Source organism: Tachypleus tridentatus, chromosome 7 (assembly GCF_004210375.1).
Source record: "Tachypleus tridentatus isolate NWPU-2018 chromosome 7, ASM421037v1, whole genome shotgun sequence".
NCBI classification, from domain to species: Eukaryota; Metazoa; Arthropoda; class Merostomata; order Xiphosura; family Limulidae; genus Tachypleus; species Tachypleus tridentatus.
In genome coordinates this window covers 74,478,827-74,505,899 of record NC_134831.1, presented here as the reverse complement: position 1 = coordinate 74,505,899, position 27,073 = coordinate 74,478,827, and the positions used below count along the sequence as shown (strand labels likewise).

The 27,073-nt window shown below is 30.8% G+C and overlaps 1 protein-coding gene across 1 annotated transcript in view; it reads left to right on the top strand.

Annotated features, from left to right (window-relative positions):
• The window catches only part of LOC143255984 (AP-2 complex subunit alpha-like), a 48,386-nt gene extending 21,855 nt beyond the window's left edge, over positions 1-26,531 (top strand). The window contains 18 exon segments of the mRNA XM_076512495.1: positions 2,048-2,198; positions 2,388-2,459; positions 2,734-2,830; positions 6,441-6,578; positions 7,086-7,193; positions 7,637-7,667; positions 7,670-7,710; positions 9,539-9,636; positions 10,923-11,052; positions 11,779-11,880; positions 14,083-14,247; positions 17,733-17,932; positions 18,929-19,101; positions 20,122-20,245; positions 20,566-20,682; positions 21,777-21,846; positions 22,243-22,377; positions 23,355-26,531. Coding sequence (XP_076368610.1) covers positions 2,048-2,198; positions 2,388-2,459; positions 2,734-2,830; positions 6,441-6,578; positions 7,086-7,193; positions 7,637-7,667; positions 7,670-7,710; positions 9,539-9,636; positions 10,923-11,052; positions 11,779-11,880; positions 14,083-14,247; positions 17,733-17,932; positions 18,929-19,101; positions 20,122-20,245; positions 20,566-20,682; positions 21,777-21,846; positions 22,243-22,377; positions 23,355-23,432 — 2,030 coding nt within the window. The 3' untranslated portion in view covers positions 23,433-26,531.
• The last annotated feature ends 542 nt before the right edge of the window (positions 26,532-27,073 follow it).

Here is a 27,073-nt window from a genome sequence, read left to right as displayed (position 1 = left end):
TGTTGCAGGATTTAGATCTACAGAACACATACTTAATTTTTTCAATCACATTAACGCTATACATCCCAACATTAACTTCGCATGTGAACAGGAAGAAAGCAATCAAATATTTCTTAACCTCAAAATTACAAGAACCGACACACAATTTAAAACAGAAATCCATCGAAAAATCACTCATACTGGACTATTTATGTGCTGAGTCCCAAGGAATGTAACAAAACAAAAACTCAACATACTAAGAAACACAGCCATAAAACTGTACTCACCAGATTAACGATGAATTTAGACAAAATAAAACAATACTTCATCAACATCAATAAGTTTCCTCCACAAACCGTAGTAAACATATGCACACACCTAGACAGAAAGCAAAATCAACCAACAAAAGTAAATATATCTCACAAATCAAAAAATCACAAAACCATATGCTGCTGCATACCATATATTCCCGACATCAGTAGACAAATAAAGCAACATTTGGCAAAAACTAGTAACAAAATATGGCATTCTAGTTAATAGAAATTTATTCAAAAATCAGGCACAAAACTGTGGTCTATACTATGTAAAAACTACACTGATAAACACCACACCAACATTATTTACAAAATACAATGTGATAACTGCCACGACTTCTATATTGGAGAAACAAGTAGAAAAATGGACACCAGATTTAAAAAAACATAAGTCACCTTCACACGTTTTCGAACACTGCAAGTTAGATAAACACAACATAACCATAGAAAACACTCAAATACTAAATAAAGAAACAAATGCAAAATTAAGAAGCCTTACTAATACACCAACTTAAGCCCAAAATAAACTAATACAAAGGAACATCTTTTATACCTATATTAAAAATAATATAATAAATAATAATAATAAAATAATATAAAATTATATATACAAACATCTGAGCATGCCCTCTACATTCCGACACTCAGTTGCACAACTCCTTTCAAACATGTGGTCAGCTTCCGGTCAGTTACCTCTTTCTTTGTGAACTTGACGATGACCAAAAAAGGTCAATGTTTGCTCCTCTACATAAAAAATTTTCTAAACCCAAACAAGCTGTTTTTGCATATATATTTTGAAAATGAATGATTTGATATCCCAGTTTTAGAGTGAATTTCTTTTTACACTAACATTTTCAACATCCATTTAATACATTTATAACTATTTGAGACTTGAAGATCTCCTTAAATTTATAGGTGAGAAAAGGAACTGCATTACTCATGTTTTTCTAACGTAAGAGAAACAGTATTTCTTTAAGTAAGCATTCTGTGAAGATATCGGACTGAAAAATCTAAATCTTGAAAATGTTACAAAAGGAAAGACAATTGGTTACCTATAAAGACAAACTTTCTGTTCAGATCTTTAGGGTAGCTCTGAAGAGAAAATTTAACTTTAATAGCAATGGCATTAAGAAACCTTTCTGTAGGCTTACTCTCTGGCAGTATAGGTTTAAATAAAACAGAAAAGGGAATGTAGAAGTGATGGTTAAAATTAAAAAAAGAACAAAAATGACGAAACAATAGATATGTTTTATCAACAAACTCTTATCAAATTTACAATTGTCTCCATACAAATAATGATATATATCTTAGGACACTCTGAGAATGCTTGTGTGAGTTAATTAAACTCTTGGGAAATAGACTATCAGGCCTAGGGAAGCTGTAAATTGTGCAATGTTGAGCTTTGTTCTTGTAATATACATTATTCAGTATTCTGTGACCACTTGTGAATAGGTTGCAATGGTAGTGAAAGGGCTAATGTATTTGTTAGGCTAGAACTTTTACATCTTATATATTTTGTAAAAATGAAAACTGTAGGTATATTAGTTGCATTGTACAATGGAACTAAATGAGAAATACAATATCATAAAACTTGCTGAGTTGTGTAAAAATTTGTTCTTGAGACAGTTTCATCTTGCTTTTATCAGTTATAAAAGTAAGTAGAGTTTGTTTTTTTAAGGTTATGCACTTCATATGTGTGTCAGATGTACACAGACATTGTGTAAAATTTAAATTTTCAACTTTTTAATTTTCAGAGGATCCAGGTGTTCGAGGAAGGTTGACAGAATGTCTTGAAACCATTTTAAACAAAGCTCAGGAGCCGCCAAAATCAAAAAAGGTTCAACATTCTAATGCCAAAAATGCTGTTTTATTTGAAGCTATCAGTCTTATTATTCACATGGATAGGTAAGTGTTTTTGTGTAGCAGTTTTTACAGTACAGTTTTGTAGAATGGCTTTGTTTATTTGCTGCTATATTTGATTATAACAAATTTTGTATGTTTTATTCTGTAACATTTCATTGATAATTTAAATTGTTTTCTCAGTTTGTTATAATCTCATGGAATAGCTTGTGATACAAGTCTGATTTGTTCCAGTGAACCAAATCTCCTTGTTAGGGGTTGTAACCAGTTAGGACAGTTTCTACAACACAGAGAAACTAATCTAAGGTAAGTCCTTACCAAGATTGAAAGTTATTTGTGATTTTTTTTGTTTTTACTGACAGTTTTTATAATATTCATAATATAAATATAAAACTAGGCTAGTAAGAAAACAAAAGCTGAACAAAATGCTGACAACTAAAACATAATATTTGAATGTGTAGTTAACTGTTTTGTTTTTTTCCATAGTTGATTTGTTTCCTATAATATACTTGTGGTGACTAACCTAATTGTACTGTTATAACAATGTGCAGGAAATTAAGTGTATTAAATTTTTCTTCAGATATTTAGCTTTAGAAAGCATGTGCTTGCTGGCTACATCAGAATTTTCCCATGAAGCTGTGAAGAAACACCAAGAAACTGTTGTTACTGCACTGAAGGTTTGTTTTCTCATTACTTGTTACACTTGTTGCATCAATCCTCTTGTTTACCAGTCTGTAAGTATACTTTAGTCTTGCATATATAACAAAATATTACCATCATACCCATTTGGTCTCCACTCTACTGTTAGAGTAAATAAAATGTTTCATTATCAACATCACATGGTATATACCTTTTAAACCGTATGCATATAGAAATGGTCCTTTGAGGCTTATCTTCACTCTTAGTGTTAAATTCAAAATGTAATAAAACAACTTTATTTTAAGTGTGTATCAGTAGGCATGACACAAACATATTTTCAATTCAAATATTTATCTAAGATTTAACATCCTAATTTTAAAAACAAATATTTAAAAACAATTCTGATTTTTTTCACATCAGAATTTTCTAACTTCAAAAGTATACAGTAGAAGTTCCCAGTAAGTCTGAAACAAATAATACGTAATTACAAGCTACAATTTGAATGTATGTTCTGTCTTATGGAGCCAGTGAAATATCAGTAGATTTGTGAAACCCACCATAGAAGAACCCTTTTCCCCTCTTTTTCTTTACCAATTAACTTTACAAAGCTGATGGACATTTGTATAACAAATAAAAACCAAATTATTCTCCAATATAAATATTTGTTTAGTTTTGGCAGTGAAAATCTATATAGGGGAGGAATTGTTTGTGTGGTTGGTCCACTTTTCTGCTTTTAATGATGATATAATTTTTTAGCCTATTTATTGTTTACTTAGACTGCTGAATAAATTATAGTAGTTTTAATGCATTTCATTCTAGTGACTGATATATTTTCTATGTCGTAAAATGTATGTTTTAAAGCTAAATTAAGTCTTTTTGGTACATTACCCCAATTTGTGAGATTAAGTGAAACTAACACAAGAATGTCTAGTTAACTGCAAGTTGTCTAAAGTGTCAGTGAATACTAGAAGTCCTTGTATTTTTGTTAATGTTTTTATTTATTGTTGTATATCCCCCCCAAAAAAAAATAACTAAAAAATGACAAACATTTGAGCTTAACCTATCAAAATGTCACTGAAATGGAATATCTAACATTACACTAGCTTGAACACCTCACAACCACATATTTACTTTAGCTCCACAGGAAAAAGTTAATGTGTTTTAATATTTTTCATATAGAAATTACTGCCTTTTTGGGTAAGAAACTACAAAGCATATCAATAAAGTTAACAATGAAAATATTAGCAGTCGAAAGTGTAATTTTGAACTTCATATATGATCAACAGTGTAGTACAGAGGGGAAAAAAAAATGTATTTCATAGTTCAGTTTTTTGTTTTACTATTCATTGATGATTTTACTGCAGCTAGTGTAGAAAAAATAAGATACAAAGTTTTTTAAAGAATAACTTTTGACACCAATTTAGGAAGTTCTAAAAGTTAGGGAAATAAAAAATTGTAAGATTAAAAGAAGTGTTTTATTCTAGCTTTAAAATCATCATCATATAATATGAGTAAAGAGTTGACAGTGAAGTGTTGATTAACTGTGGTCTTTCACTTCAAAATTAGAAACAGCAAGAGGAGATGGTCCTTGAGTAGCTTTGCCAAAAAATCATCAAAACATACAATCACTCAATCTGATTCATTAAAGGTTTTAAAAGTTCACACACAAATCTTTGGTAAAAATACTTTAGTATATATTTTTTACTACAAAAGACTTGATATTTACTGAAGTCTTGCCAAATTTTGTAAAAGTACATAGTGAATTCAGAGTTAAGAAACTGAAATGGGCTTAGTTCAAAGTGTTAAGGTAAAGGATTAGTAAAAATGATTCTAAAGATGTATAAGATAAGCAGTGGTTATATAAGTGTACAAATAACTTGAACCTATAAAAGTAGGTAGATAATAAAGTTATGAGTGTTTCAGTTCTTCAAGTGAATAAGGAACTGAGTACCAACAAAGATACAAGTCAGTATGATGAAAGCTGTTTACAGGAGTAATGTTAATGTTCAATCAAAGTAATATGTGCTGTGCAGTTGAAAGCCTTGAAGCTGGTACAGGTTACTGCCTGACCAGAAATCTCAGTGTTTTTAAGAGCATGTAAATGCAATTTCCACAGAGAGTAAACAACACAGAATCCCAGAGTAGGTCATCCTGGGACTACAACATCAAACAAGGGCATTATCTATTGATTATGTAAATAAAGATGGGCAGCTAACACCTCATATAGTTACCAAATCATTAATTTGAATGCCTTTAGGTTAGATGTATAAAGTGTACAAGGCAGTGTGAGGAAAATATTAAATGTGATTTTGCCACGGGGTCTGTTCTATTCATGGATTAACCAATGGTCAGTCAGGAGAATAATGCAAAACGTGTAAAAGCTTGGAGACACAAGTGAAAGTTTATCTGACTGGTTGCTCTGAGGAAATGTTCTTATAGAGAAGTGTATGTAGCTAATCTTGGTAGTAGTGCAGATTTCTTGGTCTTGAGATGTTCTGTGAATGGGTTAAGATATAGAGAGATGACATCTGCAGTTATTGTGTAAGCTCAAATGCTGGTGCTGTAGGTGATTGGGAAAGATTGTCCTGATTTCCATGAAATTGAGAGGATGGATTGTCCATATTCCTTGAGCCTAACTCCATTGATCATGTATAGAAGGCTCTTGAACGGTGTATCATGTTACAAGGAACATGCCACAACCACTGATTATTTTGCAGCTTTTGGCTACTCTTATCAAAGAATAGTCTTCATTCTTCTATCATTATTCTCTTAGCTACCATCTTTAATGTCATGACCAGTTGCTATAGGCCATATCTAGCAACAGGAGGTAGTCACACAATCATTTTGATGCACTTCTTTGAAGAGTTTCATAAAATTAAAAAAAAACACCCTTTTATTGTAACACCTTTATTGTTTTGGCTAATATTATCCTTCCAATAATAGGAAATGAGGTTTTCTTTCATTACTTTTGTACACCTTTTGCTTTATTATTGATATTTAAATATAAGTGCCACCTCTCACTTTTTTGGAACATCTATTTCCCAAGTACTGTGCATTATAATGATATGGAATATATGTAATGTTTAAAAATGTACAAAGAGAAGTTTACTTTTTTAATGTTTGTAACACAGTTCAGTGCTTCAAAGTAGTAAAGAATGTAGTGCATTTTATTTTAATCATATGAAAATCAACTGACCTGATGAGTTGCAGGACCACTTTTTTATATCGACAAATCAAAAATTTTGACCTTAAGCATTGTTTTAGTAATAAAACAGTAACTTAGAACTAATAACAGGTGAAAGTAACATGTTAGTAAAACTGAATATGTAAATATGTCAGGTTGATTTAAATAGGACACCAGAATGAAGTGAGAAATGGGAAATGGCCTGATCTTTTTATTTATAAAACCCATTGTTATGTCAAATACAAGTATTCATTTTTCAACTATGTTACAGTAATATGTTGCACTGTGTTAATTTTCATTGCATTGCAAATTAATGTACCATGGTGATATCCATACATGTTTCTTTTAAGTAGAAGAATTATGCATACAAATTAATTGTTTGTTGTACCTCTTAATTTATATCCTTTTCCTGAAGTTTCTCTCCATGAGGTTTAATGTCTCTGAATATCTTTTTTTTTTTTCAGACTGAGAGGGATGTGAGTGTCAGACAGAGAGCTGTTGATTTGTTATATGCCATGTGTGATAAAACCAATGCTGAAGAAATTGTTGGAGAGATGCTTAATTACTTGGAAACTGCTGATTATTCAATACGGGAGGAAATGGTGAGGGAAGCTCCATAGATTAACATCATGTTAGGATAATTACAGCATAAACAAAAATATGGAAGTGGTATTAACTTATGTTTAACCAGTCAGACAAATAGAATAGTTACATGTAAGTATATTAATAGTAAAAAAAATGGATCAGTTGGAGTTGATAAAGGAAAAAAAAAGTTTGATTTTTTTTGTTTTGAATTCTCTTAAAAAGATTCCAAGTTAATTCTTTGAGATGGATATATTTAAAAACGAGTGCAGTAAATACAAATAAGACTGGCAAAAATCATTTCATTTAAACCTTGTAATATTTGTTTTTACAAATGTTTTTCACAAGAACCTTAATTTCTGTTACATGTCTTAACTGCATTGGCATCAGGCTTTGATTTTATGTGCTTTTTATGTTAAAAATTAAGAAATTTTCAACATTTTTGTTATAAGTATCTGGGTTTTTTTATAAAGAACTGAAAAATGTTTTGCATCTACTTTAATTATTACATTTGTCTTTTTTGTCAGGTGATGAAGGTGGCTATTCTGGCTGAAAAGTATGCATCAGATTACACTTGGTATGTGGATGTGATTTTGAACCTTATTCGCATTGCTGGAGATTATGTCAGTGATGAAGTAAGTAGGGGTGATGTAACCTTATTACATTGGATAGGCTTGTGTGATAATATTGAATCTAAATTACTTGAGAGCTTTCTTTAACCTTTCCACTCCACTTATGTTATTACAAAGACACGACAACAACATCAAATATCTTGTGTTATTACAGAGACAAGACATTGACAGAGACAATCACATTTTGAAAAATTCTATCTGATCTCTCCCTTTAAATTACCTATGTCTTTTTATATTTCAAGACCCAAAAATTATGAGTGGAATTATTAATAATTCAATTATTATAAAAAATTAAATTTGAGTTTCTATAATTCTGGAACTGTTGTGAACATCCTTTCATTGAAGTGTATAGTAATAAAAATACTATAATTATTTTTTATGATGATGCCTGTTTTTGCATTTGTAATCAAACTGATTTAACTAGCATACATATTTTATTTTGACAGGTATGGTACAGAGTAATACAGATAGTTATTAACCGGAAGATGTTCAGGGTTATGCAGCTAAAACAGTATTTGAGGTAAGTTAGATGTTCAATAATTTTACCAAAACAAAGCTTTTGAGTCATAAGTTGGGTACTCCTTGCTTTTAGCATACTATTGTTCTACCACTGAAATTACAGCTTTAATGATATATTTATAAATTGACCAGCCTGACTAAAATGTAACTAACTTTTTAATTAGCAAACTGTTTTTAAAAAAACAAATTTGATTGATCATTAGTCTGTAAAAACTCATAGGAAATCCTTAACTTCTAATGTCTTTACAATTGTGTAAAGTGTTTCATTACACTTGTTTGAAAAGATTTTGTTCCCGTACAACTAATGGTTTCTTTATTAACTGTATATCTTTAAATATTTGCCAGCTGCACAGAAATAATACATTTTAGATAAATGCATTATTGTAATAATTGTATGTGTTTTAATGACAAGGTTCCATCTTTAAATTTTGAGAAATCTATGCAGCCTATATTCTCATTACAAAATACATCTAAACTCTGCATGGGAGTAAACTCTTTAAGGTTTTCACAGTTCATTCCCTAACTTAACTGGTTTTTTTGTACTTTACAATAACTGTGTTCCAGATTTCAAACTGACCTTGGAAATATATTCTCATTCAAGTGATGCTCAGTTTCATAGGCATAATTTTATTCTGTCATTGTAGCAATTCCTCTGAAATATGGTAAGGTTAGTCTCAGACCACATGTCCTAATACACAGTTACAGATTTGTCACTGTGTATGTGTTCTGGTTTCTAAGATCACACTTAAAGCAGACCTAAATTATTTGAGCTACTTGAGGAAACTTGGAGTATCTGTTCAGTTGGGATAAGTGTGAATCCAGTTTCTTTAGCTATCTTTTTGTAAAGTAGCTGTTAACTTCTGGGTGTCTCTAGATTGACTTGGAAGACTTGTCAACTTAAACTTTATTCTCAACCTGAAGATGGCCTAGGAAAATCAAAACATTGTTCTCTTGTTATCAGTAAGTGTTTAATACCCATACGAGCTGTTCTGAGATATATAAAACTCTGTTTATTATCTTGTTAACAATACTAGGAGGGTATGCAGAGCTTCATTGTGATGGCTTTTTGAATTGGAAGCCTCTCATTTTTTTTGTAATAAAATAAAACCAACAAGTACATACACATGTTTTTAAAAGATGTAGAGCTATAATCCAGTCATTTTTTCTTGCAAGGATACTTAGAGAGATCAACCAATGATGCCTTTTAGTCCCTATAGGTAACCCTACTGGTTTAGTAGTGGCAGTACATGTATAAAATATCATTTAACTAAAGAGATTAATTCATACTTATATTAGCTGTTTTATAAAGTATTAAAAACCTTACTATTGATTGTTTTTGTTATCACAATGTTTAACTGGCTGCTCTATATTTTCTAACACTAGAAAAATTTGATGTTCAGATGATGTTTATGTAGTGATATTTTGGAACAGTTGTTTTGGTTTGTGGTGAATGTTCTGGTAACAGGTTGATGACTGTTTGAAATCTTGTGACTGGCATATTAACAGCTGAATACATTCAATTCTTAAAGGGTTTTTCTTAGTCATAAGCATTTTAAGGTAATCAGGTACCTTCTATCATTTTATATATTTGTCATGGCAAATGTAAATCAAATCAAAAGATTTGATGAATTACTTTTGTATGTAATTCAGAATATAACTAGACAAATTAATAAGTTTTCATTTCTACACCCTCTTAATTGTTTCAAATTTCTGATATACTTGTGTCTGTGTTAGAATAGAATTTTATGACACAAGTTTGTAAAAATTCCAAGAGGGAGAACAGTCTATGTTAACCTGGTAGCACATGTGTCCTGTATTGTGTATTTCAGGCTTTGCAGGCTCCAGCATGTCATGAAAACATGGTCAAAGTTGCTGCTTATATTTTAGGCGAGTTTGGAAACCTGATTGCAGGAGACCAGCGTTCTAGGTATGTTTTAGTTTAATGAGTCTAGAAGATAGTGTATTGACTGTACAAGGCCAGTGATCTAGATTTTATGGGATTATATTACAATGAATGAAGTTTATTCACTGGACAGGACATGAAGCCCTAATTTAGATAACTGTCATGAGTAAAAAAAAAGATAATTCCATGAAGTTAATTGATTGGACCAGTGTTTTTAGTTTTCAACTTGTTTAGTAGGTAGAAATTTAATGTAGAACATCTTCCTTGTAAAATAGTTTGTCATCAGCATTATTCATACCTGTTGCCCATCATATCAAAAGCAAATGTAGAGCTTTGCTGGCACATTTTCAAACAAGTGCTCAGACAGGCACCACAGTTTACAGTATATACAAGATGATGATAAGTACCACTAACAAGAAGAATTCTGTAACCTTTATGTGGAATTCTAAAGATAATGGCCTCAAAATGGCTGCTGTAAGACTTGGGATTGAATCCTGGCCAATACCAAACCAAAATAGTCCCTTTCAGGATTTTCCTAATAACAGCTGAAACTTGATACAAACTAGTTAGTATGTATCTAATTAAAAAGAAGTACAAACTAATTAATAATTAGACATTTTTAATTACGTATACTACTTAACCAAAACAGTAAGTGGTCAGCACAACGTTACCATAAGCACTACAGAATAGCCTTTGATCCAGGTCTTGTCCTAATATCACAGGTGTGGAACTTAATTTGTTTATTTGACCAGTGATTTGTGTTTTTTTTTTAGTATATCAGGGGTGTGGTTTGTTGTTTACACAAGACCACTAATTAAATGTAGTTTGTTGTGGTTACTAAGAAATAAAACAAAAGATAGAAGGTTTACAGTTGAACAATTTTTACTCTAATCCATATTAGAATAAATCTTAATATTCTTACATTTCTATCTTCTATTTCTCCATAAAAACTAAAAAATATTAATTTAATAAGTTCACAAACAATGTACTTTGATTATTTGGACATTAATGAGATCTTTACCAGATTTTGTTTGTACTTGACCATTTCAGAGTGAATAGTAAATTTAGTTTTTGTTTTTGAAGTTTAAATTTTATTTATAAAATATGTGCTTCTTATCTTGATATAAATAATACACTTAAAAACAAATGTGCAACTAAAATTGTGGTGGTGTAGTGGCAGTAATTTTCTGCTACTGTGGTAATCAAACTGAAGTTGGCATGTGCTGCTTAATGTGAAGAACAACCATTATAAAAATGAATTAGATCCTCAAAAAAGAAACTTTAATTCACCAAGTGTGTGTATTTTTTAGTCCCTTTGTTCAGTTCAACTTGCTGCATTCCAAGTACCACTTGTGTACTGCACAAACCAGGGCTCTGTTACTCACAACTTATGTGAAATTCATCAATCTGTTTCCAGAAATAAGAGCAGATATCCAGAATGTAAGTTATATTCATTGTCTGTTTTTTGCATATTATATAATGAAAATTAATGCAAGAAAAATTATTACAGACAGAAAACTTGTACTAACTTTGGTTTGGTATTTTGTATGGCTTAAGAGAAAACATCTCACCTTACAGTATGTATGCACATAACTTTTCATTAGTGTGTTAACTACTTCAGTTTTGTTACTTTTAACTACACATTTTCTTTTGGTTTCTGAAGACTTGATTTAGAAAACTTCTTTTATAGAATTAGACAATGTATAAACATAGTTTTATTATGCACTTGTTACCAAAAACACACAAGTGAGAGTTTTTACTATTTTATCTTAGCTTATGCATCCTATCTTTAAAACAATGTCATTTATCCTAGCAGAAACATAATGTTTCACTGTGTTTTATTCTTCCCATATATTGTATTAATTGCAATTTGACAACAATTTAATATATATTAGATATTCTCTATAGTGTCATTACACTACAAGATTTTTTATTATCTTGTAATTTGGTTTCATTTTTTATAATTCTGTAGTTTTTCTTATTTTTCTTGTGTGGCACGTGTTTGAAAGCTAGTTTTATGTTTAATTATGCATTCAGAACTTCTGAAATAGTGAAAAGAATAAAAATTTAGTTTTAGTAATTGTCCTAATATTGAATGGTTCACACACTCGATGCCTCATCTCAAAACGCAAGTTACTGAATAGAATAAACTGATTTATTTAATAGATACTGAAAGGTGACAGTAATATGAGAAGTTCTGAAGTGGAACTTCAACAGAGAAGTGTAGAGTACTTACAACTGAGTCAGATTGCAAGTACAGATGTGTTGGTGAGTAGAATCATGACTACAGATTTGTTTCTGCTGTTAGAGATATAATCAACCATGCTATTCTTGTTAATATCACTACAGTGTTAAATAACAAAGGGAAGAAAATTACACTGTGTAACACAAATTTTGTTCCTGGATAATGTGTTATTTCTTAATTGCTTATGTTGTAAAAGTACATAAAATGGCCGTTATTCGTTTCAAACTTTGCTTTTGTGACCTGGATAATGAAATTGGAAATCTACTTTCTCTGTAAAAATGGGAAAATTTGCACATTTTCATTTACATAGTCTGAATACAACAGCATATGAATCAAGATTTACATGTATTTATAGTAAAGTTATAGAAAAGTGCTTAGGAGTGAGTAGTTTTTCAAGATTTGCGACTGTAATGTAAATCACTTTTATGTATCAGCCCCCAGATTTAGTCTTGGCATTCAACTTTGTTAGATTAAGATCTCTGATCAAGTCATTGACCTCTCTGTGGCTGGGGTACTATGAGTTTCTCTCACCAGCTGCACCTCTGAAATTGTAATCTGGATCTTCAATGTCTAATTCTCCTGATATGCTGCTCTTTTCTGAGGATAGCTGCTTTCTCTCTGGAAGTGAGTACAGGGAACTCAGGGCAGTGTGGCACTGGGATGATGGAAGGTCTGGATACATGATAGCAGATGCATTCTTGCTAGCCCAGTGTTTAGAAGAGTCCACCATGCAGAAGTAGCAATTGCTTGAGTGATCAATGGGTTCACACCAAATTCTTGGAATAGCAAACTTCATGGCTCTCTTTTCCCCTCTGTGCCATCCTGCAAAAGAGCAAAATAAAATTATGAAAAATATATTTCATCCACAACTAATGTGAAGAGGTTCATGCAAAATATTTTGTAATATTTTTTCTATGCTATTAGAAATGAAAAAAAACAATTTTAATTTTAAAAGGTCTAAAGTTTATATAATATAAAATCTTATTCAAGCAAGCAAAAATTGTCCATCTTACCTTCTAGATTTTTTTTTTAGTGCTCACGGGTAAAATGAGGTGCCTAGGGTTTGTCCTAGTCCCCAACAGGCATGCCGAAATATGCCTTGTAGGCTTCACACATTTTAACAGATACTGTCACAGAGTACTCTTTCACTTTTGTCTTGATAATTTAGCCACATACATAGCAGAATGCATCTGGAGAATGCTTGCAGCTGCTTGATGCCATCTCTGATAAAATCAGATAGGTCTATGTGTTCATGTAGGCAGCTAGAACTAAACTGAAGTGGTGAGTGGTGGGCTCCTGCATATATATATATATATATATATATATATATATATATATTACTATGAAAAGTTCTAGAAAATGCTAAAAGGTTTTTGAAAATTCTTGCAAGTTCAAGAAAATTTTCTATCAACTACTCAACATTGAAACTACCTGGAATGTTCTGGAAAATGGGTAAATTTGAAAATTTCATTACCCAGGTCACAAAAGCAAAGATTGAAGAGAAAATTGTTTTTTTTTTTCCATTTACTTTTGGCATAAGCAATTGGGAAATAACACTTTCTGCCCAGGAACAAGAAAAGGTAAAAATTTTGTTACATAGTGTTAAATGCCTGAATATATATTACATTAACAGATATTTTATTTCCTCACAAGTTTAACCCATATAGACTTATATGCTCACTCACATATCTATCAAATCATCCACAACAGTAAATAGAGATCTTTAAAGAAAACCCAACTAAATGATATGTTCATTTAAAAACTTGTACATTATAAGCATGAAGCTTGAAGTCTAGTATTTCATCAGTGGTTGCAACAAGCCTTTCTTCAACTTCTTTCTGAAGGCAGTTATTGAGAATCAAACTAGAACTGATTAGGTGAATATTGTATTTAATTTGCTTTTTTCTTAAAAGCATAAATTGGCACAGTACATATCATTCACACATTGCTAATTAAAACTTGAAATTTTTCACATTGAAATCCTCGTCAAAGTGTTTTACTGAAATAGTAAATTAGGTATTAATTTGTACAGTGCTTGTTAATTAAATGTTGAATAAAATTGCAAAAATGCTTATAAGAGCTGGAAAGATAAAGTAACCGTGACGTTAAGAGCTGGAAACATGTTCTATAATTTGCAGTTTTTATTATAAATTCAAAACAGTATGCATTAAGTTCTGAATTACTGATAGGTACATTAAGATTTTTCTTATTTCTTTCTGTATCAGGCTACAGTTCTTGAAGAAATGCCACCTTTTCCAGAACGCGAGTCCTCCATTTTGGCAATCTTGAAGAAGAAGAAGCCAGGTGTGACAGAAGGAGTAACTGGCCCTCAAAAGGAATTGAAACACCCTACTGCAGTAATAAATAACTCTGGAATATTACATACAGAGGTAGTGTATCACAGAGATGTAGTTGATCTAAATGTAAAAAAAAAATTTCAAAGAAACAATTGAGGGAAACAGCTTAGTACTTCTTATTGTCAGATGTAAACATTAAGTGTGAAACCTTATAAGTGCAGTGAGTGTTGGTGTAATAAGCCTAAAGTAACAATAAAGTGAAGATCATCTAGTCTAGAGCTGGATGCATAAAAGTTATGAAAGCAAAAATATTGATTTAATCTTGAACTTCAGTTGTTTCTGAATCTATTTTTATTTATATCACTGTTGTTTTTAATAGAATAAAAAACAAACCTCTTTATTCAGTAAAGACTAAGTTAAGTAATCAAATTTTTTTCATTGATGTCAAGAAAACACTTGTAGAGAAATATATATGTAAAAACGGCTCTTTGGGTTCAGAAAATATTTTACGTAGAGGAGCGAACAATGTTTCAACATTCTTCGGTCATTGTCAGGTTCACAAAGGAAGAAAGAGGATATAGAACTCGATATCAGAGACCCTAACCCATCTATAGACATTCCCAGCAACCAATTAGCAACCCTCATAGAATTCACCATGATGAAGACAAACTTCATGTTCAACAGCCACAACTGTATACAAACATGGCCTAAGCACGGGCAACCCAGTATTGCCAGTTCTAGCCAATATTTTTCTGACACAAATTGAAACACAAGCAATTAACACAGCATTACATCCACCATTATACTGGTACACATATGTAGATGACACTGTTGCAGGATTCAGATCTACAGAACACGTACTTAATTTTTTCAATCACATTAACTCTATACATCCCAACATTAACTTCACATGTGAACAGGAAGAAAGCAATCAAATATCATTTCTTAACCTCAAAATTACAAGAACTGACACACAATTCAAAACAGAAATCCACCGAAAAATCACCCATACTGGACTATACATTCCTTGGGACTCAGCACATGAAACAAAACAAAAACTCAACATACTAAGAAACCAAATAAACACAGCCATAAAACTATGCTCAACAGATAAAATTAATGATGAATTGGACAAAATAAAACAATACTTCATCAACATCAATAAGTTCTCTCCACAAATCGTAGAAAACATTATACGCACACATCTAGACAGAAAGCAAAATCAACCAACTAAAGTAAATACAGCTCATGAATCAAAAAACCACGAAACCATATACTGCTGTATACCATATATTCCTGACATCAGCAAACAAATAACCAACATTTGGCAAAAATTAGTAACAAAATATGACATTCCAGTTAATACCAAATTTATTCAAAAACCAGGCACAAAACTGAGGTCTATACTATGTAAAAACTACACTGACAAACACCACACCAACATTATTTATAAAATACAATGTGATAACTGCCACGACTTCTATATTGGAGAAACAAGTAGAAAAATGGAAACCAGATTCAAAGAACATAAAAAGTCACCTTCATACGTTTTCAAACACTGCAAGTCAAATAAACACAACATAACCATAGAAAACACTCAAATACTAAATAAAGAAACAAACATAAACAAATGCAAAATTAAAGAAGCCTTACTTATACAACAACTTAAACCCAAAATAAACCAATATAAAGGAACGCCTTTATACCTATATTAATATAATAAAATAAATAAAATTATATATTCAAACATCTAATACCGCCCTCTACATTTCGACACACAGTTACACAACCCCTTTCAAACATGTGGTCAACTTCCGGTCAGTTACCTTTTTTTTTCTTTCTGAACCTGACGATGACCGAAGAAGGTCGAAACGTTGTTCGCTCTTCTATGTAAAATATTTTCTCAACCCAAACGAGCCGTTTTTGCATATAAATGTGAGATAAACCTGCTCACAGCATTACATAAAAAATAAAAAACAGAAGGAGGTTACAAGTCTCATACTGTGATCACCTGGACTTTTAAGTTTTGAATTACATAAATTCTTCTCAATCCTTATTCAAACCAAATTCAAAGAACATAAAAAGTCACCTTCACACGTTTTTGAATACTGCAAGTCAAATAAACACAACATAACCATAGAAAACACTCAAATAGTAAATAAAGAAACAAACATAAACAAATGCAAAGTTAAAAGAAGCCTTACTTGTACAACTCAAGCCCAAAATAAACCAATACAAAGTAACACCTTTATACCTATATTAAAAATAATAAAATAAATAATACAAAATTATATATTCAAATATCTAACACTGCCCTCTACATTCCGACACTCAGTTACACAACCCCTTTCAAACATGTGGTCAACTTCCGGTCAGTTACCTCTTTTTTTCTTTCTGAACCTGACGATGACCGAAGAAGGTCGAAACGTTGTTCGCTCCTCTACATAAAATATTTTCTCAACCCAAACGAGCCGTTTTTACATATATACAAATTTTTTTTCAATTTTGTTGTTTATGCATTTGATTTTATACTTTCAGTATGTAGATTAATAATAGTATTAGGTTATAATTTTGTTGCTAAGCAACATAAATCCACTGTTGGCCTTACTATATATTAAAAGTTATTAGCCAATAATTATTGTATGAGAATAGCAGGGATTAATTTTATGGATGATCTTAATTTTAACAAAATAATTAACAAATATTTGACTGCACTTATCTACCTCTTTGTTGATCAAGCTTGATTTCCAAAATTTATCTGTTTTGGTTAGCTATGAAATGTGAGGTTGTGGTATACTATGAGGTTGAGGAGGTAGTACTTGCTTCATCATTTGTGACAGGTTATGCACTAATACATAATAAAGACTGGAAAAGTTTGTCACACAAATTTACTGGGGATTTATTGTTACCAAGTTGACAAACTCTACAATTCCAATGCTTCTGAAGTTTTATTTATAGGTGTGCATGTGTGATTTTCTTTTTAAAGTATTAATATGAACCAGTAAAATATTTAATTGCATTAAGACAGTATAGATGTATTGAGGAACAATGGAAAACTTAAACAAATAGCTAATATGTTAAAATACCCATGACATCTCTTGAGTTTGAGTATGTCACATTAAAATGATTTTGGAGCCTTACCGCCTTTTAACAATCCATGGTATAGTTAACAAGTTTACTGAGTGTTAATTCTGTTGTATGTTACTTGTGTGTATTCAGTTACTTATTTAATGTAATTAAATATATGACACATAAATCAGGTGTCTGTGCCTGATTTAAAGTAGAGGTTTTCATGTCTTGTGATCAGTAGTTTTCTTGATGACGTGTTTTATTCACGTGTCTTGTAATTGTTTCTACATTATATATTCAGTGCTTGTGCATGACTGGTGAATAGTATTTTAATCCTGCCGTACTGAAATATGCAAAATACTGCTACTGATACAATTGTACTGAATGATCAACACAAGTGTCAACTCTCTACACAAGGTTCTGATGTATTTCTAAACACTCAGTATTCTTGATGCACTGCTGTACCCGATTTAACCTTTGGTTAAGATTATTTTTTACATCTTGAACAGAATCCCACTTTATCAGCTGTTTCTACAGACTTGCTTGAGATATCCACAGCTAATTCGGTGCCACCTGCCCCGTCGGACACCCCCAGCGTAAATCTCTTGGTTGACGTATTTGGTGAAACTACTTCACCACCAGCCACTGGGGCAGCGAGTACAACACATGGTAATGGAATTATTGTCAGTAATGAAGAAAGTGTAAAAAAGTAAGTGATGTATGTTGTAAAGTGTATAATACAAGCACAAGTGATTTGACTGACATGATTTGTCTAAACTGTCAATAAAAATAATTGAAGGAAAACCTGTTACAGAAATAATGTCTCATTATTTAATTGTAACTTAAGTCTCAAACTCGCAGATGCATCAAACACAACTATTGTTGTGATTTACTACCTTACAAAAACTTCAGCATTCTATATGTATGTAACCTTTTGTTTATTTTTAATTATTCATGTTTTTCATATCTTCCTATATTTATGTAAAACATTTGTGCAAAGTTTTAATTTCATAAAATAGTATATTTTGGTTTATATTTATGTCACAAACATCTTGTAATGTTTGATTGTGTTTATGATCACTAGCATACAATTTTTATTTTACCATACCATAATTGACTCTTTGTATAGTTAATCAGAAGATTATTCCTAAGAATTTCATTTTACACGCATGCACGCACACAGAGAGAGAAAGAGATTTTCTTTGTCTATTCAAGTAGTGACTTAAGTCCACAAAACCTATTGTGAACATAACCAAATAAAGCGACATTTAACAACAAATCAAAACTTGACATGGTTGAGTACAAAAAGAACTAACCGAGCCTACGTAACTTTTCTTGTAAATTTATCTGCTGTTAACTGTTTTTTTCTATGGTGCCATCTAGTAGCTTCATAATTAAAGCCTTGGTTTACTTGTGTTTCTAACATGTTTGTGCCTATATAGAAAATACTTTAAGCACTTAAACAAAATGAATACAGATTTGCATTGCTAGGTGCAAGTGATATTTATAAAAACTTTAGATTACTCTGAATGGAATTTGTAATCTAATTCTGTATTTGCAAGTTATGAATGTATTTGTTTGTTTTTCCTTATGATTTATTCAAGTAATGTTTAGCTCTATAAAATTATTTGTACTGTAAAAGATGACTAAATCTTAGTTTCTTGTGTGATAGAACATAGTTTTTGTTTTTTCTGTTTCTTTACAGGTTTGTTTGTAAACATAATGGAGTGCTGTTTGAGAATGACCTTTTACAGATAGGTATTAAATCTGAATACAGACAGAACCTGGGACAAGTAGGATTGTTTTATGGCAACAAAACCAACTTCCAGTTCCTAAGTTTCACTCCAAGTATCTCTTGTCCAAATGACCTGTCATCGAGTATCCTTCATCAGTAAAACATCTGATTATATTTCAACTTGTATTACACATCTTTTATTATGTCCTCAACATTAGTTTTATTTAGAGCTTACTTATTAACTATAGTGTATTACAAGCTACAGCTTTGACAGTAATTAAAATTTATTTTTAGAACTGATACCACTTTTTAACTGGCAAGATCATTCTCCATTCTCAAATACACACATTTTAGTATTAAAATGTTCTTTTCTTTTAAAATTTGAGTACTTGAATGATCAAATTGTTATTCCTGTTCTACTTACTGTAGAAACTGTAGCCTGTATTGAACTTTAACCTGTTCAGTGCAGTAGGCGAGATAACTCGTCCAAGCCGTTTGGTAACACAGTGCCATGGACGAGTTAATTTGTTCTCAATAATACCTAACTTCAACGCTAGATGTCAGCACCATACATGCATTTGACCTACTAACAAATTGTTTCACTTTTCATCCAAAATAGCATCACGAAAAAAGTTACAAAATAAAGAATCATTAGAGTTGTATTTTGAACTTGGTTCAGAGTTGCCATAGCAACCGAAATACTTGGCAGTCAACAGGTTAAACATTAGTTATAAACAAATTACTGTTTTTTATGTGCTTATTTTGGACAATGTGTGAAGTAAGTGTAAAATACAAGATTAAGAATTTTGTAAAAGTTTTTATTTAATACTCTTATGATAATTCTTTTAAATTTGTTATATTATTTTTAAGTATTTCTCAAATATATATTTATAAAAAGTTTGTCACTTATAATGCATATAATTATTAAAGGAGCAGGAATATCACATGATTAAATGCAAGTACAGAAGATTAATCTGGACAGACATTGTGTTTGTAAATTCATTCGAAACTTGTAACAATGATTCAATTGTGTTACATTTTTTAAAATGATTCAAATAACTTTTAAATAATTATAGAATACAGAAATTTGATTAACTTTGTATGTGTGTGTTAATTGTTTTCAGCAGTGTACATTTTAAGACATCTTTAACTGATCACAACAGAATTAAATATTCAAGTCAAACCAGTAGAGGCTATTGTTGAAGCCGGTGCTCAGGTTCACCAAACATTAAACATTGAATGTATTGAAGATTTCTCTGAACGTCCTGTATTGACTGTTCAGTTCATGTAAGTTCTTTATGATTAAAACCTTTTGTAAGATATTCACTCTTAACAATATAGTCAAAATATTGACTTAACCAGATAGTTAAATATATATGCTGCTTTGATCACTTGTTTCTAATCAAGATCTTAATAGATGATCCCTGTTTTTCAAACCCAGTGAAGAGCAACTATTTGAAATTAGTTTGGAATGTTTTTATTAGTGCAGTTTTTGCAGGATGTCATCTTAAACTATAAGAAATGGATTTATTATATAGTTTATATTTATAGCATATTTTAACATTTTCAGTTTCAGAGATTTTTTGTTTTGTACTATATTTCTATAGATACTTCAATGCCCAGCAGTCATTAACTATGCCTCTTCCAGTCACAATAAACAAGTTCTTTGAGCCAACTAATATGAATTCAGAGTCATTTTTTGCAAGATGGAAGAATTTAAACAAGTAAGTACTGTTGTTAAAGTCTGAGAATCAGGACTTTAACTTCTTGGTTGATAATCTTAACTTTTACTAGGATTTTTTTTTCTCTAATCTTATAATTGAACAAGTTCCAGCTTCTATTGAAAATATAAGGCATAGAGAATTTCCTGTCAACAGAACTTGTGGTTATAAAAGTTAAGGGAAGCTTTCATTAGCCCCTGGATAAATATATTTTGTATGAGAAAATTTTAACTGTTGTTTAATGTTTTCTTTCAGATTTATTTTGATGTCGAGTGTGTAATATATTGTATGTGAACTACATTTATGCTACTTTTCTACTTTCAAAAACATTGTCATAACAGAAAGATATGAATTCTGTGAAGATACAATAAAAGTATTAACATAGACTATATGATGCTTGAGAAAATATATATTAATCTTGAAGTGACTGCATTAAGCTAAAAAAGTGAAGTATGTTACATTTATTGTTTTACTAATACATCAAAATGAGTCAATTAGCACCTTGATTACAGATATACTTGAAACACTTAAAAATCTTAAAAGAACTTTTAATTAAGGGAAATAAAACTGACTGAAAGTTATGAATGGCTCAATTTGTGAACAAATTTTCAGAATTATTTTTTACAAGTAAAAACATTTAGCTTTTCATCATACATCGTAAAACTACAGCTTTTCTAATGCATGCTGTTTAAATACTTTTATTGGGCTTATTATAATACAGGTAAAAGATTCAGTCCTATTGTCAGTATCAAAGTTTAGTATGACAAAGATCAATACAGGAATATTACCAAATCCTGGCTTTGATGGACACATAGGTAGTAATATCTACCTCCTTTGAAATACACACATTATCAGACAGTTAGTTCATATTAATATTTAACTTTTATTACACCTCGCACACCATATAATACCAATATACAGTGGGAATAGTGTTGTCATCCTGTTTATTTGTTACTAAGAGATCACTGTAGTAGTTTAAAACAAATTTTTTATTGTACTAAATACCATTTATAGTGAATTATATGGTTTTGCTGTTGTTGCTTTTGTAAACTGATGTATTGAAATCATTAAACTCTGAAAATGTTTTTATTTTTCAGTCCAGCTCAAGAAGCACAGAAAGTCTTCAAAGCTAATTATCCGATGGACCCAGAGGTCACTAAAACTAAGGTAGGTAGTTGTTCTGATGAAATTGTTAATGATGCTGCTAATAACAAAAAACAGTAGAACTTGTATTTGGACAAAAATGTACCAAATGTTAAGTGAATGAAGAATATTGTTTTACAAGTGTTTGGTTTTTGACATTTTGTTTATAACCCAAAAATGAAACTTTGTTGTGGTTGTGTGTGTGTATATATATAACAAATAACAACAATAATAAATTATTTCCTCAGTGATTCCACCAACAAATAATCTACACTTATAGATTATGTTTGAGATAACATTATTATTGTTCTTTTGAGAAACTATTTGCCAGGTTTAGAGCACATGGGTAGTTTTATATTTTTTTACTGCTTTATTTTTATAGACAAATATTGAAGTAGCTATGTATATATTGTTCTCCAGTTAGTAGGGTTTGGAATGCAGTATCTGCCTGGAATTGACCCTAATCCTGAAAACAGTGTGTGTGCAGGAATCATCCATACCCGATCTTTACAAGTAGGCTGTTTGCTGAGACTAGAACCCAACACACATGCTCAGGTAAAACTTTAAAATATTATAACTTCTTGATGTTATTCAAGATGTTCATAAGCAGGATTTGTGGCTTGCATAAAGTTTTGTTTCGAGTGTAATTTAAAAACCTCTGTTGCAAAACTGAGTGCATGAAAATGGATGAAAAAAAGAATACTAATGTTACCCTTATATATAGGAATATATTTAAAATATATTAAAATGAATTTTAATGTTTTTACTTGTATGTTCAAGTTATTTAAGCTGATTGTTACTTACATACTTACTAGGCATCATTTTAAGTGAAACAGGTGATAGCTGGGTCAGCCAGAAGTCCTGAGTTTAGTTTTCAGTATCAAATTTTTTTTTCCCCTTAAAATTTAATCTAATTTTAAGTATTACCCTTTCATTGTTTCCTAATGGAAGTTGGAAATCAATTTAAGCCTGTGGATATACTTCATATGGCCTATGTATCTATCGTAACATAGCGAGGGGAATTATACTGAGCAGAAACTTTATGAATGAACACTGAGATGGGGATGGCTTCTACTCTTCGAATTTTACTGATAGGGTAACTGACTGTTTCAGAAATGTTATGAATTTAAGTCTTGGATTGTCTTTTTCACTTCAAATTCAGTGCTAAATATATAAAACTATATATTTTTAGATTAAAGTGTAATGATTTTTAATTATCAAAATTACCAGAACTGTTGTACAAAATGATGGCAGAGACAAAACTATATCTATGCAATGCTGGCTTACAAAGCTTTTTATAATAGGCTTTTTTGTTTTTCATACTATTCGACTTCACATGGAAATGTGATTTTGCTTGCAAACTGTGTACATACACCACCAAAATTTGGATAAGTTGTTTTGGTGGTGTTTCCTGTTTTTAATAAAACTGATTTTATTGTATAGTGTGTCAACAGTGTATTTGCATTTTTAACCTCTTATCAATGCATAAGTGCCATCTAATTTTGTTACCATCAGTATTCTCTCTTTTCCAGATGTACCGACTTACTATAAGATCTAGTAAAGATTCAGTATCGAAGGAACTGTGTGAACTGTTATATGACCAGTTCTGACCTCCCAGTTAGGTAGCCAGCGTCTTTTTGTTCATCACCAGCATGACTTGCCTGTAGAGAAGACAGGAATCAGCCGTCAGAGCTGGGAAGAACTTCATTTCTTACCAGCTACTACTGCATGAAATTACCATTTCGTGTTGTGTAGATGTTTTTTCCACAAATTTTTGTCTGCCCTTCTAGATACCCATGGAGAAAATGAACCACAAAATGGATATAATTAGCTTGTTTTGTCTAGGCTATTAAAAACAATAGAAACTTTTTAAAAATCCATGCTGATTATATTATTCTTTAAGTATTATAAGCACATTGTGGGCATAATTTAGAAAAAAATATTTCAAAGATTTGAGTTGTTGGTCTGTTGACATGAGTGTTTACTTTCTCTTGACTTTATGTATTTTGTCAGTGGCAAACTTTTAACTAAGGACAAAAGAAAATTTCATTTGGAAAGTTTTTCTCAGTTGTACGTCCAGTCAGTACAGATTGCAGACTTTCTTTCATGTTTTTGACTCAAGCCAACTTCTAATTACTGTTGCATCTTTTGTTTTTGTTGTCAGACTGTCTAGAAGATTATTTTAAATATCTGTTACTAAATACACAAACATTTATTATAGAAGGTGAAGGTCAGTTTCTGACCTGGCAGTCATATACCACATTCAGTTTTGTGGTACATTTTTTTCTTGTCTCTAATTATTCTGTGCTATAATTGTACCTAAAGTAATCACTGTTTATTCCTTGCATGTTATGTATTATAACCAAGGTTTATTAGCTTGTTAATGTATGTATTTGTATATTAATAGTAAACATTCCATGTGCAATTCCTGTTGACATTATAACATTAAATGCGATAATTTACTTTCAGTTAATGAGCTTTTGTTTTGTTGTTGAACATTAAAAATTACATATGTCTAATCATGTTTAGTGTGAAAATGGTTCCTTTTCTTGTTAAGAATTGGCCTGGTGTTCTAAAATGAAAATTCATTGATTACATGTTAGATATCATAGTATTGTGTAATGTGAAAAGTATAAAAACTGTTTTTGTGATGTGAAAAATTTACAGTTTTATTAAATAATTTCAAACTAGCCTTGATGTAAGTTGAACAATTTAATGAAAATTTTGTATATATTTAGTTATTAATGTACGAGTACATTTCTCCCTATGGTTTGTTACATATTCGTTTTGAAACAATGTAATAAACATTGTAGAATTAAAAGGCCACATTTTATTGTTGTGTCCTTCAACTAAAAAAAATTCTTAATTTCCAATTATTAAGCAGTTAGTAGTTTGAAATAAATAATTCTGTATTACTGTTTACTAAAGTCATGAAGTATTGGTGTAATTGGGTTTCTCTTGGAGAAGGTACATTTCATTTTCCATCTTTATATTCAACTTGTTTAAAGTTGTAACTTGCCTATAAGAATGTTACCACAAAGTTTTATTTTTTGTGCTCTTTCTCCAAGATTTGATTATATTGATAATTGAGATTTCCTTTTATTTCCATTTCAAGTATATTTAATATATTCATCTTATGACAAAAAACAACATAGAGATACATGTTTAGATGAACCACACATATTCTGACCACAAATTTAGTCATTTTCAAGTGTGTTGTGAAAGTCTAGTAGAGTAAGGTATATTGTGTACATGAAAATGATATAACCTCTAAAATTAGTATTAATGTTTATTAAACTAAAGTTTGCTACTGTATTATACAGGTAGCTCCTTTTATTTTATTATTTTTCTATTAGAACTGTTTACTGCTACACTCAAAAAATATTTTAAATGTATTGCATTTTTTCAGGTGAGTATCCTTATTAAACTAGACTTTTATAGTTAAATATTATAACAAGAAGTGTAAGCTGTACCTGCAATGTAGGTATGGCTACTTTTTAAGAACCATGCATTAGTGGTAAAACCTGCAGTTACACTCACTTAGTTAGAAACCTTTATGACTTGCTTTAAATAAAGAACTTGTGTTACCTAGAAGTAATTATTGTTATTAAAAATAGATTGATTGTAAATATTTTCTTATTGGTGTAATTAGATCATCTTATGAAGTTGACACATTTTTATCAGTTATAAAATTTAATAAATTTCTGTCAGCCATTTATTACTGAGTCGGTCAGTTCGACGTGAAAAATGTTACATTTTGTATCGAGAAGAAAAGTTAAGATATTCTGTTAATAAACATAATTTTAATATTTTATAAGGTATCTTCATGGTGCAGAAATAGTGTGTGTAATTCTACATCAGATTGTGTATTACAGTACAAAAATGTTCCTTCTAAACTGTGTACTCCCTCTCACTCCTTTATTTTTTGAAAGTTTTGTAGTTGTGGTAAACAGATAAATAGTTGTTTCAAATCTCATTGATATGAGGTTATCCCATTGATTAGTTGTGGTGTTAATTTTTTTTCCAGGTTTAACTTTTCTGGTAACTTCAGTGTTTGTTAATGTTTATGTATTATATCTCTTTAGGGATGGGACAAATATCCACTTAAATGTGAACAGATTGTGTGATAATTTTGTAGTGAATTTGGATAATCAGGTAGCATTTTCACCACCAGATATTACACAGAAATGATATGACTTGCAATGTCCTCCCCAGTGGGAAGTTAGAGAACTTGTAACAATAAAATTCTAGTTTCAGTACCTGCAGTGGGCAGCTTTGTACTTCACCACAAATAAACAGTGACTTATCTGTATGGGCACCACATGTGATTGCTTTGCACATGTAAAATCTGCAGATGTTTTCTGCTATCTTTATAAGCATTGTAGTATTTACTTTCACTCTGTTTACCTTTATTAAATTTTAAAAAGACAATAAGATAGCAGATTTAATACAAAACAAACATTAAGTGTTCGTGTACACCTGCAGCACAATTTCATGTGTATGGCCACATGTACTATCTGGTCATAGCTACTATTTGTTCCATCCCTACTTCTGTCACTGTTTATACACTTCTTGTCACTCGTGTTCTTCACCAAAATTGTTGTAAGAAGTCACATCCACATCGGTTTAGGTCTGGTCTGGTTGTTGTAGAATTTATCTTTGTGGAAGTAAAGTATGTTTTGGTGAAGCAATAAATATTGAGAGAAGTACTCTTGTAGACTTGATTTTATTTTTTTAAATCCTTTGTACCTTTATATAGAATTTTAAATTAATGTGTAGCATAACAGAAGTATATACATGGTTTTAACCTGTTGACTGCAAAGTATTTCAGCTACTACAATACAACTCTAATGCTTCATTTTGTAACTTTTTTCGTGGCGCCATTTTGGATCGAAAGTTAAACAATTTGTAAGTATGTCAAATGCATGTGTGGTGCTAACATCTAGCGTTGAAGTTAGGTATTATTGAGAACGAATTAACTCGTCCGTGGCACTGTGTTACCAATCGACTTGGACGAGTTATTTCGTCTACGGTACTGAACAGGTTAAGGTGTAGTAAGTATAATGGCAGATTTAGTTACGCCATATGCATTAAAAACTGCTTGTGTTTAAGTTTTCATTGATTAATCTCACTCTTAAAAATGCCATTACGGGGAATAACACTAACAAATAGTGTTGACCCACGAATGATAAGTGGCAGTTATGTTTTAGCACTGAACATGTTTAATTATTTTAACCTTACTCTTAGATGT